General features: G+C 43.6%; 2 protein-coding genes across 8 annotated transcripts in view; both read right to left on the reverse strand.

Annotated features, from left to right (window-relative positions):
• usta (uronyl 2-sulfotransferase a) overlaps positions 1-7,739 on the reverse strand; it is a 50,543-nt gene extending 42,804 nt beyond the window's left edge. The window contains exon 1 of the mRNA XM_070986699.1: positions 7,173-7,739. Within this exon, the coding sequence (XP_070842800.1) occupies positions 7,173-7,404 (232 nt within the window). The 5' untranslated portion in view covers positions 7,405-7,739. The remainder of the gene's footprint in view (positions 1-7,172) is intronic.
• Positions 7,740-10,753: 3,014 nt separating this feature from the next.
• sash1a (SAM and SH3 domain containing 1a) overlaps positions 10,754-15,940 on the reverse strand; it is a 166,309-nt gene continuing 161,122 nt past the window's right edge. For all 7 annotated transcript variants that reach the window (XM_070986904.1, XM_070986899.1, XM_070986903.1 and 4 more), the window contains 2 exons: positions 14,272-14,403; positions 10,754-13,627 (listed from right to left, as the gene is read on the reverse strand). In XM_070986904.1, coding sequence (XP_070843005.1) covers positions 13,367-13,627; positions 14,272-14,403 — 393 coding nt within the window. In that variant the 3' untranslated portion in view covers positions 10,754-13,366. The remainder of the gene's footprint in view (positions 13,628-14,271; positions 14,404-15,940) is intronic.

A 15,940-nucleotide genomic window follows, 5' to 3' on the forward strand; every position in this document is an offset into this window, starting at 1 on the left:
AGCCAGGGTACCACCCAGTGGCTGTGGGCCCTGATCCACCCACTCATTCACGCACCACCACAGGAGCTAACATAAAAGTCACCGCAACCAGTCATCATCAGTGTCTTGGCAGCCCCTTAAAAACAGCATAAATTTCTAAAAACAGCCCCCTTCTGAGCTGATGTATAATGTTTTCTTGACTACATGAGTTGCATGTGCAGAACATAGCTCAGCTTTACATCATAAAGTTGCTATAAAAGCTTTTAAAGGAACAGTTTACCATTTTGCGAAAGACACATTCTTGCCAAAACTTCAGGCGCTAATGTCTTTCTATTAAAAGTTTCGGAAATTCACCTTCTGAGGAGGGAGAGAGGAAGAGGAAGGATTCCACTCACATATCTGCCCATTTAAAATAAGGCTACATAAGGCTGTTTATACGTCTTAATTTGATCAGATCCTCTGCAGTCATTTGCCAAAAGCAGAGGCAGCGTACATACAGGAGCACGGCACACGAGCCTGGTCACAAACCATTGGCCATAAATGTATCTGGGATTTCTCTTGGGTTATAACAATAATTGCTCAGCAAGCCTTGAGCAGCAGTTGCAGTTTAACAACATTGGCGCATTGGTGATTTTTTTTCCATCTGCTCTCTTTTTGTGTGGTGAAAACAAATGCACTAATGGAGGATAATTACCCTGTGTTGTTTTAGTGTTTGCCCGTCTCTCTGGAGAGGGCAAAAGCAGCCTCTCAGGCATGGAGATGCTAATTGGTGATGCTAATTGCTTCTATTATGCAATCGCAAGGTCAAGCTGACGCTATTTTTCAAATGATTTCATACTGTAATAACCCAGGAAATGAGGAATGCATCATTTATAATATCTAATAAAAAGGGAAAATATGCTAATCCACTAAGCGCTCATAACAAATAGAAAATATGAATCTAATTTCTGCTTTTGTGTTCATCAGAGTAGTCTCTCTTTCTTTGCTTTCCATTAAAGTAAAACCGGTTATCCCTTTATTGACCCCTAAACCCAATTAACTAGCTGGCATCAACGTTAGAAAGCAGGTAAATAAACAGAGGATGGTTAGCCTCTGCTCAGCAGGGAGGGCAGCTTGTTTTACCAACCCAGAGGGAATTACAAGCCGTCTGATTGTTTTGGCATTTAGGCTGGATGTGACGCCAGTTTGGAGTCGTTTCTGGGTCTGTCGAAGGTAATGCTTAGTTTTCCTTGACACTTCCATGAGGACTAACATACTGTAGGTGGAGGGTATATAGACGAAGTAGGTCAAGTAGTCCAGCCTTTGCCTCCTAATGAGCCTTGTCAGCTGGAGGTGTTGGATGGATGCAAAATATTATTCTATCTTCAAGCCCTGAACAGGAGATTATCCTGGAGCTGCAGCCTTTGGTATTAAATATAAATGCATGTTTGGTTTGCCACCTCTGATCAAACAGCAAAATAAAAAGGAGTACAGGAATAAGTGGGCAGTTTAAGTATTTTTCCACATGACCAACTTCACCCCTGAGTCAGACTGGTGCACACCTGGCAACCCATTTTAAAATGCTGAGTGACAGCTTGACCTGCACTGGCCTTATTCCCATTCCATCTGACACGCTGGTAAACTGCCTTAAAGCACGGACTCTGTCGCTTTGCTCCAATTAGTCCGCGCACTAAATTTAAAAAACAAAATATGACGAGATGAAATAAAGAGCTTGTTTTTAATATCCTTTAACAGGAAGTGGGCGTACTGGTGTGAATGGAGTGGCGAGTTTGCTCCAAAAATCACACTTCCATGTCTGGCTCGCTCAACAAAGCTCTTTGGCATATGTGTAGCCTGTGTGTCAGTTTCCTCGCCACAGTCTGTGTGCACAGGTACAAACTACGTATGTGACTAAATATGCTTGTTTTAGGCAAATGAGGGCAGCAGGTCAGACTTGAGGTTAGTGGAGCACGGCTCTCCCCTTGTCATTACTGCAGTGATCTTCCCCTTAAGCACGGCATTTAAACTCAAGACTTGGACATTTCGGCTGCACTTTGCAGGTACATGTTTAAAAAGACAGGATGATATACTGCAGTCACGTGAGATATTGTTGAAGGCAGACTTCTGTGTAGGAATGCACAGACGCTGACATGAAGTTTGCTTATTCTCTGTGCGCTGGATGATCGACAACGTCTGCATGTCTGCCAGAATCTGACATTAACGAAAATAAGCACTTGTAGACAGAAATGGGCTCTGTAAGCAAGATATGAAAATACATAACTTGGATGTGAGAGTTCACTCTTACAACACCAGGGTGTTTGTTTAAAAGCATTTTTTTTATCCTCCACAACATAAAACATGATTTTAGTCTTACAGTTCATAACACTATTACAAATACACTGAACTATATTCCAGCATACATCAGGATATTAGGATTTACTCTATTTTATTTGTCAGATTACAAAACAAGAGGGAGTGAACTACACTCAGATCGAATCTGATGAAGCAGCAAGTAAAACATAGTTTGTTCCTTTTCATTTTAAATGCAATCCGAGTGTCCTGACGTGATCTTGAACACTGACCAGCGTGCAATCAGGAGAGAAGCACTGAGTTTATTCACTGAAGATAACGAACTCCACACCTGTGACTGCTCCACACTTACAGAATAACTGCACGAGCAAGATGGGAATATCCAGCATTTTACATGCATCATGTCAAACATATTTTCTCACGATTTTGCACGACATATTTCAAAACTGTGGGATTTTGATGGGAATTTAAAGAAAAGCATTCAAGCCTGTCTGCACAACATCTGTTCGTCTGTCTGTGTGTCCGTTCTTGGCCTTCTCACAGCAGGAAACCTTTTCACTTTCCCTCCCTGCATCCCTTCCCTCTCCATCTTCTCTCTCTTATTCTTTATATACATCTAAGATTTATCTGCACACACCACTTCTACCAAGTGCTCAGCAGCCAAACTAAACTTTATTTGAATTCACTTAAGCAGTTTGCTTTCACCCACTTCCTGGCCAGTGTTGCTGTAAATAAGACAGAAACTGGAGGGAGGAGCGATATCCTGAAGCTTCCTCTGTGTCCACACATACCTGTCTAATCCCTAACACCGCCCTGCAGTCTGCAACACTTTACCAGCCAGTTTCTGGAAAGTTCAATTTATGAGTGAGAGCGTTTTAAGGTTACAGAGTTCTTTTGAGAAGCAGAGCGATGTTTAGTGAGAGACTGATGTTTGCACTGAGTTCGTTCAGCGTTTGTGATTTATGGTAGGGGGATATGGAACTGTAACAACACACAAACACAGAGTTAGACCTGTGTGCTCAAGTATGCGCGCTTGAAAGTACATTACATTTCTCCCCATGTGTAAGGATGATTCAGCGCACAATGTACAGTACGCTGACTAATCCTGAAGGAGCCCTCTCAATATCTGGAGGAGAAAAATTCAAGATCCTTCCGTGTGTCTTGCTCTCTGGGCTCCAAGGAGCTACAAGAAGATGGCATCAAATATGAAAGCGCAGCAAAATTCATCATCCATTGTTCACATTCCCTGAGATCAGGACAATACTGGCTAGTATTTGAAATGTCACCGCAGAGATATGTGGTGTGTGTGTGTGTGTGTGTGTGTGTGTGTGAAGACAAAGAAACAAACAGCTGCATGGCTTCAAACTCTGGCAGGGTACAGTCGTTGCCAAATCCTGTCACATTTTCTCTCATTTTCCGGCATTTTAAGCAGAAATGGAGCTATAAAAAGATCGCAAAAGTGACTACTGATCCCCAGTCATTCTGCCCAGTTTTTGTCCAATGCTGGTGTTTCCCTGACCTGTGAACAGTCAGGGTGGCCTACAGCGATGAAACTGTCCACCTTTCAAAGTAAAAAAAGAAAAAAGAATTTAATCATGTTTCCGTTGGAGACCTTCCAGCTCGGCCAAGTCAAACGTCTGGGTGAAATCACTGCTGCAGTCAGGTGTGATTGTGCATTCACACAAGGACACACACACACCTCTGCAAGACAAACAAATCTGTCATATGGAGGCTTTTTGACAAAGCAGCTGCATCGGCGGAGGTAACATCAGCATGCATGCATGTGTGTGTGTGTGTGTGTGTGTGAGGGAGAGAGAGAGACGGGGAACACACAGCGGCGAGCGGGCTGTCGATCCCGGTCTAAAGGACCGCACGTCGCAGTTGCTGCAGCCATACGTTGAGTGACACCCTCAAACACCGACCTCCCCGCCGGCCCAAACAAAACAGGGCCTGTTCCTTCTACAGTGCGTCTGACTGAGAGAAACACACACACCTAACGCACACTTGCACAAAATCAACCCACTATTCTCTTTCCCATACACACCCACTTTCACTTACCCCACCAGGAATCCTCACCTTCATCTTGGCACAGTGCAGCCAAAAGTAACACAAGTCAGCTTAGGGTAAATAAATCAGCTAATCACTGGATGCTTATAAGAGGCTGGTAGCCATCACACACACATGCAGTATTGGAGGCTTATTAATGCTGAATATCCTCTTTATTTTTTCCTTAATTCCAGTTGGTGGGGCAAGGAGTTTCCTCCATACAGTTCGTTTCATTTCAGTTCCCGACTCACCCTGCAAGGCGTTCCACTCATCGATCGTTGACAGCGAGATGGAGAAGGTAGAATGAAGATGGAGGGAGACAGAGATGGAGACAGACAGAGAGTCTGTAATTGACAGGGGTGAAGGTGACAGGGAGAGAAGCAGTGGAAAATAAAGTTCTCTGCAAAAATAGCTTCCCTCCAAACTTTCCTGCGAACCTCCAGCACAGACCGTTTTGCCACCAAGTCACGATTAGAATATTGTGCACAGCAAGCTCTCCACCTTCCCTCCTTTCTCACAGATTTCTCTGTTCTCCACAAGACCACTTCAGAATGAGGGTAACCTGACTTTTCTTTCCTTCTCCCACCCAGAAACAGAACTTTTCAGAATCCACCGCGAAAAGTTTCCTCAAATATGAAAAAAGTCGCCTGAAACGTCTTACTTCATTACTGAAATCCGACTTATCAATTACTTGAACGCAGTCACATCTTCCAACATCTGATTCGGGAACAAAGCTCTGTCTCTTTGCCCCAGCAGCATAATGAGCAGAGACGATTACTCATCCAGATCCCAGCGGAGGTGATACATTGTGTCTGTGTCACTGTTACATAAGAAACCCCCCTCCTGAAGTCGATGGGGTATGGAGGAGTCGGGGTTTGACGAGGCTCGGGCCCTTGGGTCTCTGTGCAAAACTGCAGTGAAGATCACGTCATGCAGGTGGGCCCGGACACTCATTCATCTTCTATCGGAGAGATTCTTGCCCTCATGGTCCACGTGTGTTTCACTGCTAGTGGATCATGCTGGTGCAAATAATATATGTGTTGGAGTTATGAAATGTAAGCCTGTTTGCTGCTGTGTTTATCTGCACTAACAGTAGACACATCTGCTTCGTCCTGCATGACACAGTGCCTGAGACTGCAGCTGATAACTTAAGCTTGTGTGTGCGTGTGTGTGTGCGCACTTCTCAGAAGCAGAGCGGCCCTTAGTGAGAAAGTGGGTGTAGCAGACATTACAGCGGACTGTGGTGCATTAGCTTTGTCCAGTCGCTCTAAAATAAAATGAACTTGACTGCTGCAATTTCTAAATCAAATTAGGCTGCAAAGTTTCATCAGAGAGAATATTGCTCCTCTGTGTGTGGTGAGTGTAGTTTCTGCTCAGGCAATTAGGTTGTTTATGAAGGAGGTTTTTAAGGACGCTTTGAACGAAAAAATAAAGCTTTAATATGGCCCGAGTGACATTTTTTGAGCTATTTGTTCACCTGCTGCAAATTGTCCAAGTCGACAAAAATAATCACAATGAATTCTTGACAATATTGTGCAGCTGCAGTGTGCAGGAGTGTGTGTGCTCATGCATGCGTGTGTGAGTTTGTGTGTCGACAGGAAACCAATCTGACCCATGGGATTAGTGGCTGACTTGGTGAGTGACTCTCATTCTGCTCCAGATGTTTATCGCGTCATAAAGGCTTCGAGCCCTCTGTGAGAAATAGGTAGGAACACAACCTCCTTTCAACACACACACACACACACACACACACACACACACACACACACACACACACACACACACACACACACACACACACACACACACACACACACACACCATCTGTAGCCCAACTTGTAGCAGTGACTGACATGTTGATAAGAAATCACCACAACACAAACTTCCCTTCATGACTGATACATCTCATCCCAGAGACTGGCGGTCAGCACAGCAGTGCAGCTGTGGCCACACATGGGGCTCATAGATCTTATCCACTTTCCTGTTGGTATCACGCAGTATGGACAGAAATATACCAGTGCCGAGTCACAGCTAAACGAAAACAAGCGTGTTCCCTTCAGCACACGACATTTCAAACTGGAGACCTCACTCTTTGATGTGAAAACAGATGGCCACCTCTATCTTCGAACAAACAGCTCCACACGCTTCTCACTGTGTCAATTATAGAAACATCAAGCCTTAGACAAGCCGCGCTTGGCTGACTCAAAACACCAGCATAAATTCAGCCTTCAGAACACTATCGCGCCTTGTTCCACCGGTGCCAGTCGTGCGTAATGAGCGCTGGAGCGCACCAGCTGGCTGCACAAGAAGAGGTGTCAGTCATCATCCACATACGGTCTTAACAGTTGCTAAGTTCTTGTTACCATAATAGCTCCCAATCGTGCTCAGACAAGTCACAACTGATATTGAAATGGTGCAAAGCTGAGCGCATTCCTCAGATTTTGGTCTGAATAATTAGAATTTTTAACTTGAGGGAAACTTTCTGAGACCGGAGGGGTTTAATATTCAAGAACATGTCAGTGTGCACAGTCTCACTTAAACGCGTCAGTGTGCAGTAACCTCCCATGCCGCCACTTTGATGGTTTAAATATGAATGAACAGAGGGCATGAAGATAACTCCTCGGTGGTGAATGGGGTCGAGGCGAGCTGTGGCCTCCGCTGGATTTCATATAAGAGACTTTCACCCAGCGGTGAGCGAGAGGTGCGAGCCACACTGATTCTCTTTCCATTTCGGATACACTGACCTTCACGTATCTGATCAAATCAAGGCGTCTAGACACGCAGCGCAACTTTTACTCAGAGGAATCTCTTTGATGATGACGCGCTTCAGCCAGCAGAGGAAAATGAAAAGTTCTTACCGAGATACTGTCGGATGTCCAGCAGGATTTTTGGGGGTCCTCCGTTCAGCTGGTAAAAAAGGGAGCCGAAACAGAAGAAGAACAGCGTAGCCATGCAGAAACCATAACCTCGCAGGGAAAATCGCAACGGTATGGCAGAGAGTAAGCTGTACTTTCTGTTGTTTCGCTCTCTGATGTGGTTGGGAGTCTGGTTGTTGCTGTGAAGGGGACTGCTGCTGAAATTCTTCATCATCTACTCCTCACAAAGCGCCGTGGAAAGTCACCCATCCGCCTGTGGAAAGTGAAACTTGTCGCTTTGAGATCATTTGAGGCGGACAAGCCAGTTATTTTGGAGACGCGCAGGCACCCAGCTCTCCTCCACAGCCGCAGCCACGGGGTTGTTTTTGCGCACAGCGTTTCGCTTCTGCTCGGTCTCTCTCGTTTGCGCTCGTTGGCTGACTGTTCCTTCCTTCCGTCCTTCCAGTCGAGTTAAGAGTCCATCCTTCTGCTGCGGAGTCTTTTGGGTGTCAGATTACTGAACGTGGAAAGAGGAAAAACTTCCACCTCATACAGGATTTAGTTTGGATCGCAGTGCGTAAAACAGCGTCACCCAGCGTTCAGGCAGAGAAAGGAGTGGGCATTCATTGAAGCGTGTTTGATTTGTGACAGCCCAGACAGATACTGACAGGAGGGCTGTGGAAGGAGTTTTAAGCCAGCTGTGAATTTACAATTTTCCTTTCAGTTGGTATAAAAGAGTGATAGCTTTATCATTTACCAACGCTTTGATATTTTGATGATAATCAGAATCAGAATACTTTATTGATCTCCAAGGGGTAACTGGATCAGTTGCAGTTGCTCCTAGCAGTAATAAATATGGAAAGGAAATAAGTATATATAGTAATAATACTATACAGTAATACATAGTGATATTTAATAAAAAATAATAGAATAATGCAGAATAAAAATATGCAGAATCAGTGATATACATTGAATTATTGCACATGCTGATGATATTATTGTAATTGTGAGGTAATTGTAGCTTTATCATGTCATTAATGATTTTGAGAGATCATATGGCACCAAAATGCCAACATTCACCCTTAATAGAAACATCACAGTGACTTATTCCCTGTGTAGTTATCAAGTAATTTTCCCAAAATGGAGCTGTGTTTTCACCACTTTGAGGTGAGGGTGTAGATGTTTGATGTATGTTGAAAAGAAGCTTTTGAGATGAGGATCTGTTCACTTCTGTGTGTGTCTTAAACTTTCTCTTTGCCCTCAGGCCAGCTGTAAGGAACTCTGCCATATATATCTTTCCACAGCGGGGTCAGAACCCACCATTAGACTACACCTGCACTTAGCAGGCGACAGCAGTCATTCAACACAGTAACTACCTCACTGAGAGGCTGATGCACTTTCACTGGCGACAGCTACTGTAGTCAAGGGAGCAACAGCGGCTGTGAAAAACAATTTGGCTTAAAAGAGGCAATAAAGGGCAGCACAGTAATTCTGCTGAGGGCACATTGGCTCAGCTTTTCCTCAGGTAAATGAATTGTAAATAGTGAAGTCCTGCATTTTGCAAGGCTCGGCACAGTAAGTGAGAAAGCATTATAGGTCCCACCAACCCAATCTCCCATGCAGCACTGGAGTTTATTACACAGACAATGTGAGTATGCTCACTGCCATAAATCAGGTTCAATCTTATCAGAACTGTGCGATTTAAATGGAACCATTTCCAGCAGTATGATACCTTTTCTTTGGCCTCTGGGAGAAAAGCCGACAGGACAACCAGGACAAATGTTTCAAATATAATAAGCCCACACAGGTGTGATGCAGATTTTAGCTGTTATCAGTACCTCAGCGCCTGAGGATATGTCAGGTCTGCAGTACTTGTTAGCTGGTAATATCCCAGGGCTCGAAATTCAACTGAAGTTCCTCTTGTGTTTGTACAATGTCATACAGATTCAGAAAACACCAGCAGTTACTCAAGCCTTTGTGAACATTGGCAAAGTCATGAAAGAGTAAATAATACTGGATAATAGTAAAAGACAGAGAGAAATGAACCTCATTTTTACAAGAACATTGCTCACTTGAACAAGGCCCACTGTGTCTGTATTAAAGGGCACCCACTTAAGAGTAAGAGGCCCCTTAACTGAATTTACCCTACCATAATAAGAATCACACGGATTCTGAGCAGGGGGAATAACCCCGGGAGCACATCGTTGCATTTGCTTTCCAACTTTAAACTAAACTTTAGGAGTCAGACTTTATGTACTCTTTCAGAGGAATTACTTCAGTGACTTCTGACCTCCCAGAAGGCAAATGAGCAGCAAGAGAATTTCCCTGTAAGGGTCAATAAACGGATCACAGTCATGACGGTTTATTGATGAGGAATCCATCCAATGTGGTCATTATGGTCTTTGTAATGCTCTGCAATGATAAAGTATGCTGTGATTCTGCCATTTAAATGAAACATCGACATTCATTGTTGGATTCATTGCAGGAATACTGAAATAAAATATTTTTACTGTGAAACATCTTGATCCCCGGCAGAAATGGAGGCAATTCTGGCTATAGATTGGTCACAGACATGCATAAGCACCGCAGAGGAAAGTGGTTCAGAATAATGACAAGAAACCCGAGGCACAAGGTCTCATCTTTTCCTCCTGAGATATTTTGAATTGGATGAGCAATTGTGTCTGTGGAAGCCAGAAGTCGTGAAGTGGAAAGCTAACTGCTCATTTCAGCTGTCTCAAAGAAAATGATTATCTTATTGGTATTGTGAGCAACTGGCAAACAAAGACACACGAAACAGGTTTTTGTTTTTATTCTTCATGAGGGAAATGCTTGTTCGGTTGTGTCTGCACGTGTTTCCACTCAGAAGGATGCGAAACACTGGCTGAAATAGAACTCATGCATGTAAAATCTTCTCAGATGCAGATCTTTTGGGATGAAGTTTTACCAAACTGGGGGCGCATGGTCTGAGCACCTATTTGGGATAAGACTGTAAAACCTCTGCACCGTTTCACTGACAACAGCTGCACCGCAGCAAGAGCCAGACAGACGGATGAACTCTGCCGTCTCTGTCCTGTGCAGATGTGTATGGTTTTCTAAATGAGGCAATACGAGACAAGACAGCGTTTTTAAGCTCCTCGGTTTCAGAGCACCAACCGCCAACTGAACCTCTGACACTAGAGCAGGTACAGGACTCATAATTCAGAGAAACTGTGGTGGAGACATCCCATAAGGCTGCAGAATTGTCTGCTATTTTCCCTTTTGACCAAACCCGAGAAAATCTAAGAATAAAATAATAACATGCTTGGACAGACGGCTTTTAATCAAATGAAGTTGAGAGTTATTATTCCTTTTGTTGACCATCCACATTTTTCAGTTTTAATTTCAAAACGTCATTAAGAAACTTATCAACAGGCCAATGTCCAGTGTCACAGTTAACCACACTGATGAGACATGCCCACATCTTTCCATGACTGTGTGTGTGTGTGTGTGTGTGTGTGTGTGTGTGTGTGTGTGTGTGTGTGTGTGTGTGTGTGTGTGTGCGTGTGTGTGTGTTTAAGTGCATAGCAACAATCAGAAGACCAGCGTATGGCAAGAAACAGTTTTATTATATTTCAGAATGACAAATAGCTATGGACATTACTTTTTGTTGTTTCAATACACAAGCAAATCTGTATGGACAATCATTAGGTAGATGAAAACCAAATAAAATAATTTGTACACATATTTTACAATACATACTGTAGTTCCTCACTGGCTAAAGCAATATGCATTATGCAGGAAGGTATTGCTATTCATATAGTACAGCTAATTACAGGTGATATGAAAAAAAAAGCAAAAATAAGTTATTTAAATATCAATTACATATACAGAATGTGCAACTTCTGCTAAGCATTATATATATGTAATTAAGAATTTATTTTTTTAAGACTGCAAGAACAGACTGGAAAACTGGAAGTGAATAATTGGAAAGAGGTTAACCCGTGAATGGTTATTAAACTTGGCATTGGGAACTCAATACTAAAATAAAATACCAGCATAACCCACTGAAACCCTTTACAATACCTGACAACAAATGTCCATTTATGGACCTGTGAACAAAATGTCGCCAATGTCGCCTAGAAAACAGCTAGATTTACCCTCTAAAGTGCATTTACAGTGTCAGTATTTTCATTCTTTACAAAACACTCCACGGGTCTTTGACTTTTTTAACAATGACCCGCATTCTCGCTTTCTCAGAGCACCACTTTGATTGAAGAGGAAACAAAAGGCATCAAACATCTATCTATCAAATGCCCACTGCAAATAAAAAGGAAAAAAAAAAAAATTTTTTTTTTAGCAATACCACTTGGTCAAATTTTTAAATAGGAAATCAATGGAGTAAGTTCAGTTCTGAGTGTGAATGATAGAACTTCACCATTAGAAATAAACGGAAAAAAAACCCACAAAGGAGGAATATCTGTTAGCTCCATTTCATGCAGAGCGTGCGAATGAAATGAGTTTCTGGCTGTTCTCAGATCTGTTTTTGGCCCATCGTTTTTGTAACAGGCTGACCCGACACAGTGTTTCCCTGATTTGCAAGACTGTTTAATGTCATAGTGTACATGCTGACCCTGGAAGGCAGCTTTTCACCTGATATAATTACTGTTCTTACCATCTATCCTCAGCGTGTTTGGCAAAAGTCTAATTAAGATTTCCAGACCAGCATTGATTACAGCTACAGTATAATGTGTTTAAAAAGGCCCAAACAGCTTATTATGCAGCTATAAATCAGATTCTTGAACACTGCAGCCGAAGTGTAGACGGTCCAATAAATTCCAGATATGACAGCCCAGATGTCAGCTGTGTCTTTGGAACATTTTTATTCTCCCCTCCCCCCCACCGCCTGGTCCCACAGCCCTCTGCGTGGAACATGTACAGCGACTGCGCCGGGATGTTAAACAAGGAACGACGTCTGTGTCGTGCCTGTGGTTTTGTGGTTAATCATCTGAGCCCAGCGGGTGTAGAAACCACAATCCATCAGAGGCGTGTTTTGCGGCTCGCGTCCGCGTGCATCACTGAAATTATCTGGTTGATTTCATAAAACCTTAATTAATTCTCAGACACATTCAGAGCAGGAAAAAAAAAGGTTCGCACAGTTCAGCCTCAGTCCAGTCACGGTATAGTCACCACTATACATATGTCCTATTTGACGAAGCTGTTCATTCATAATGGTAAGGCAACTTAATATGTGCTTGGATACACGGGGAATGTTTTGTTGCTGTGAAAGCTGATTGTGACTACTGGAATAAAACAGAGCTTTCCATAAGACTCCTGTTCATAGCGGAGCAAGGTGTGCATCCGAGATGTGCAGCGAAACAAGACATACAGGATAATATGAAATATAAAGGTGTGACGTCGGCTTGTTTCAGCTTAGCAATGACTGAGAGCTGGCCTCCAAATAAGGCTGCAACATTCAAAAGGCAAACACAAAATCTTAACATATAAATCATTTTAAAATTCAGATATGCGTTAGGCTATAATACAGAAACATGATACAAAATAAGCCATCTCAAAACCACCGCAGTTGGTTCGGTGCATGTATTTAGTTGATTAAAAGTCCGGATATTAAGTGAATTCTGCCATTGTCGTTATGAAACCATTAGTGGGAAAGAAAGGCTGAATGTGAAGTAAATCACTTTGGCTGAGCTCCTTCCTCAAAAGACCCTCGGATAATGTCGCCTCGCCACAAAAGATGAAAATGAAGCACTTATGAAATATGCAAGAAGTAAACCGTCTTTTCCGTATTTAAAAAACATCCGTCCTACAAAAGAGTGTGCAATCTTCCTTCAAGGCAGATCCAAGTCTTTATTTTAAGACTTTGGGGGCGTCTTCAGAACGGAAGCCATCCCTCTGAGAGAGTCTACAGTCCGTCGTTTTTTCTTTTTTTTTCTTTTTAAAGGCAGTTGATATCTTGGCTGTTCGGAGAAACTCTTCAATGCCGTAAACATTTGAGAAAAGACAGAGCGATAAAGAGGGAAAATCAGAGAGCAGGGTGGCTCACTTTGAGTCTTTTGACACGTGCGAGACAGGAAGTACTGTAGGGCTGTGGTCACTCGGGTGATCGTCGAGTCCTGTGGCCAATTACTGACCATGTTTAAATGAGATGGTGCTGACCAGTGAGTAAATACCTGTTACGTTAAAGGACTCCACCGACACGGTTAGGACTGCACCTCTCTGTGTGCGCTCACCAGGCGGGCCTCGCTGACCAGCCGCCGCGCGTGTCTTTCATCCCGCACCCCGGCCTCCAACACGCTGCTCTCTGTTAACGAGGCCACGCGACTCAGCGTGTCAATTCCCACCGCCGCCAGAGACGTGGCGTACATGGGCAGGCCGATGGAGGTGAGCCAATCAGAGACCGTGCTGATGTTACCTGGGGGCAGGGGCTTCCGGCACATCTCTGTCAAACCTCCAGAAGGGATCTGAGTGACACAGTGAGGTGAAGAGGCGTTAGTGACAGGAGCTACTCTGAGGAGTAAGAGTCACGGTTTGTACAGCAACATTCAAGCACTTTCAAGGCCAAACCAAACATTTCCAGACACTTGAAGCCTTCATCATCAGATCTAAATTGTTGCTGTAAATGCAAATGCAAAAAATAAAGTTTACAGAATTCCTTTTTACTCACGACAATGAAATTATATTGTCACATTGCTTACTTTGCCAGCTGTTCATTTAATTTTTTCTAACTCTGACGTCTGGAGACAACAAACAAACATGACGGCGAGATAGTTTGAAATATGAAAAGACTTTTGTCTTTAAAAGGAGTACATTCAAAGTCATATATACCCCTGGCCTTGAGAACACAAGTGTTAAAATTAAGCTTTTTTTTCTAAACTTTCAAGACTTTGCACAAACCCTAAAGCATAATGACCACTGCTCCTCAATGACGGCGCCAGCCTTGGGTGCAGAGAAATTACAGTCACAGCTGGCCTATTTTCCAGCCTGCATTGTTGCTTTCCAGGAAAGCCTCGCTAAGCGTTTATATAGCTCTATAACTCAAAAACTGCTCCACCATCATCTCCACTGATATGAAGTTCTTAGGAAATCAGTGCCGTCGCTGCCTTACAGCCATGCGGTGTTGTTTGCGGAGCTCTTTGACTCGGAGCTGGTCTATGGTGGAGGCCACGTCCTTGACAGGCTGCTCCAGGTCCTCGGAGTAACGCTGCACCAACGGCTGGGGGATGCCACACCGCCCATGCTGGAAGAGACGGAAGAGAAGAGGGAGACGTTAGTTAGACGTGACTGCACTGAGAGAGGAATCCATTTTGACTTATTACGGTCATTATGAAAATCGAGATCTGGTTGTTCATGAATGAATGAAGCAGACTAATGGCGTCAAATTACTTGTATAAGAACATCTTCTGCCAAGGTAATGAGCACAATTATAAAAGGAGTCAGACAGATATGAAGACAAATGTACTAGAAAATAGACACTATAATTAAACTCAAGAAGAAGCTCAGGTCAGTGCGATTTGTTCCGGCTCCCACACAGTACATCACTAATACCATAATCCCTATTTTCACTGAAAGCACATGCTAGATCATGTTTTGGAGGTCTGTTTGTACATTTGCTAATAAAAGGGAAACAGATTAGGATGAGAGAAGAGGGAAGACGGGATGCCAAAATGTGCTTGGAATTCGACGAGCAGTGGCACAAAAACTGTGCTGAACTTTTTGAACGTGTTTTCTTGTGCTCTCCCTCTTTGTGTAGACACCTGGAGCCAGGGCCCGTTTCCAGCGAGGCCTGGTTTTGGTTGGCCGAGCTGGACCGGAATCCTTTGAGGATGAAAGGGTGGGTGGATGGAGGAAAGGATCGCTCCGGAGAAAGGGATGGAGAGGAGGTCACACAGGCCTCCCCCTCGCACCGCCTGGATTCTAAGGGGCCAGAAGCCTTTAGGCAACGAGCTCCAAGATGTACAAAAACCTGATTTCATTCTCTCTTATTTTGCCTTAAGCTGCCTTACGATAACTTTGCATGAATAAAATACTCCGTCTGCTGATTTCTTAATGTCCACCAGCAAATATCGTGTCCAAAAAGATTAAAACCAAACATTTGTTTTCAACTTTTAAAATTTGACTGTTTATGCTTGTGCAGGCACAAATCCTACATGTTGCTACTTCAGCAGCAGAGTGCCTCTCATGTCTCTGCCAACCTGCTTCTGACTAACAGGAATCCAGCAGTGCAGTGCTGCGGTCTAACGCACTATTTCTCACCTCATCCCTTCATGCCTGCGTGTTTGTGTATGCGCGTTTTTCCTGCCAGCGTCGGGGGCTCCGCCATCTTAAAGGGGGCCCAGCCTGGGGTCTGGCGAGTGGAAGAGGGTTTTATAACCCCGTCTGCCTTCAGTGAGATTCAGCCCATAAACTTAACAGTCTGAACCGCATCATAGTGAGACTCAGCCCACAGTCTTTCCCTCAGCTCCAGGCAGCTTATTTATTATTGCGCGTACACACACACACACACACACACCCTCCCTCACAAAAAGAAACACACAAACTTTAGACTCTATTAGTCTCTATTTTTAAACTAAATGAGCTCCAAAGCAAGCTGCTGATGTTGTTGGCCTCAACACAGAGTAATTTGGATCCAAGCTGCAGTCAAATTATGACTGAGTTAAGTTAGGCATGTTACGATGCTAAACTAAAAGAGCCTGACGCCAGACAAGTACAGCCCTGAGGTGTCTTGGAGCCCCATTTTCACATTAACCATGGAAATATGACTTCATATGTATTTG

The sequence above is a fragment of the Chaetodon trifascialis genome, chromosome 19 (assembly GCF_039877785.1).
Source record: "Chaetodon trifascialis isolate fChaTrf1 chromosome 19, fChaTrf1.hap1, whole genome shotgun sequence".
Taxonomy (NCBI): Eukaryota; Metazoa; Chordata; class Actinopteri; order Chaetodontiformes; family Chaetodontidae; genus Chaetodon; species Chaetodon trifascialis.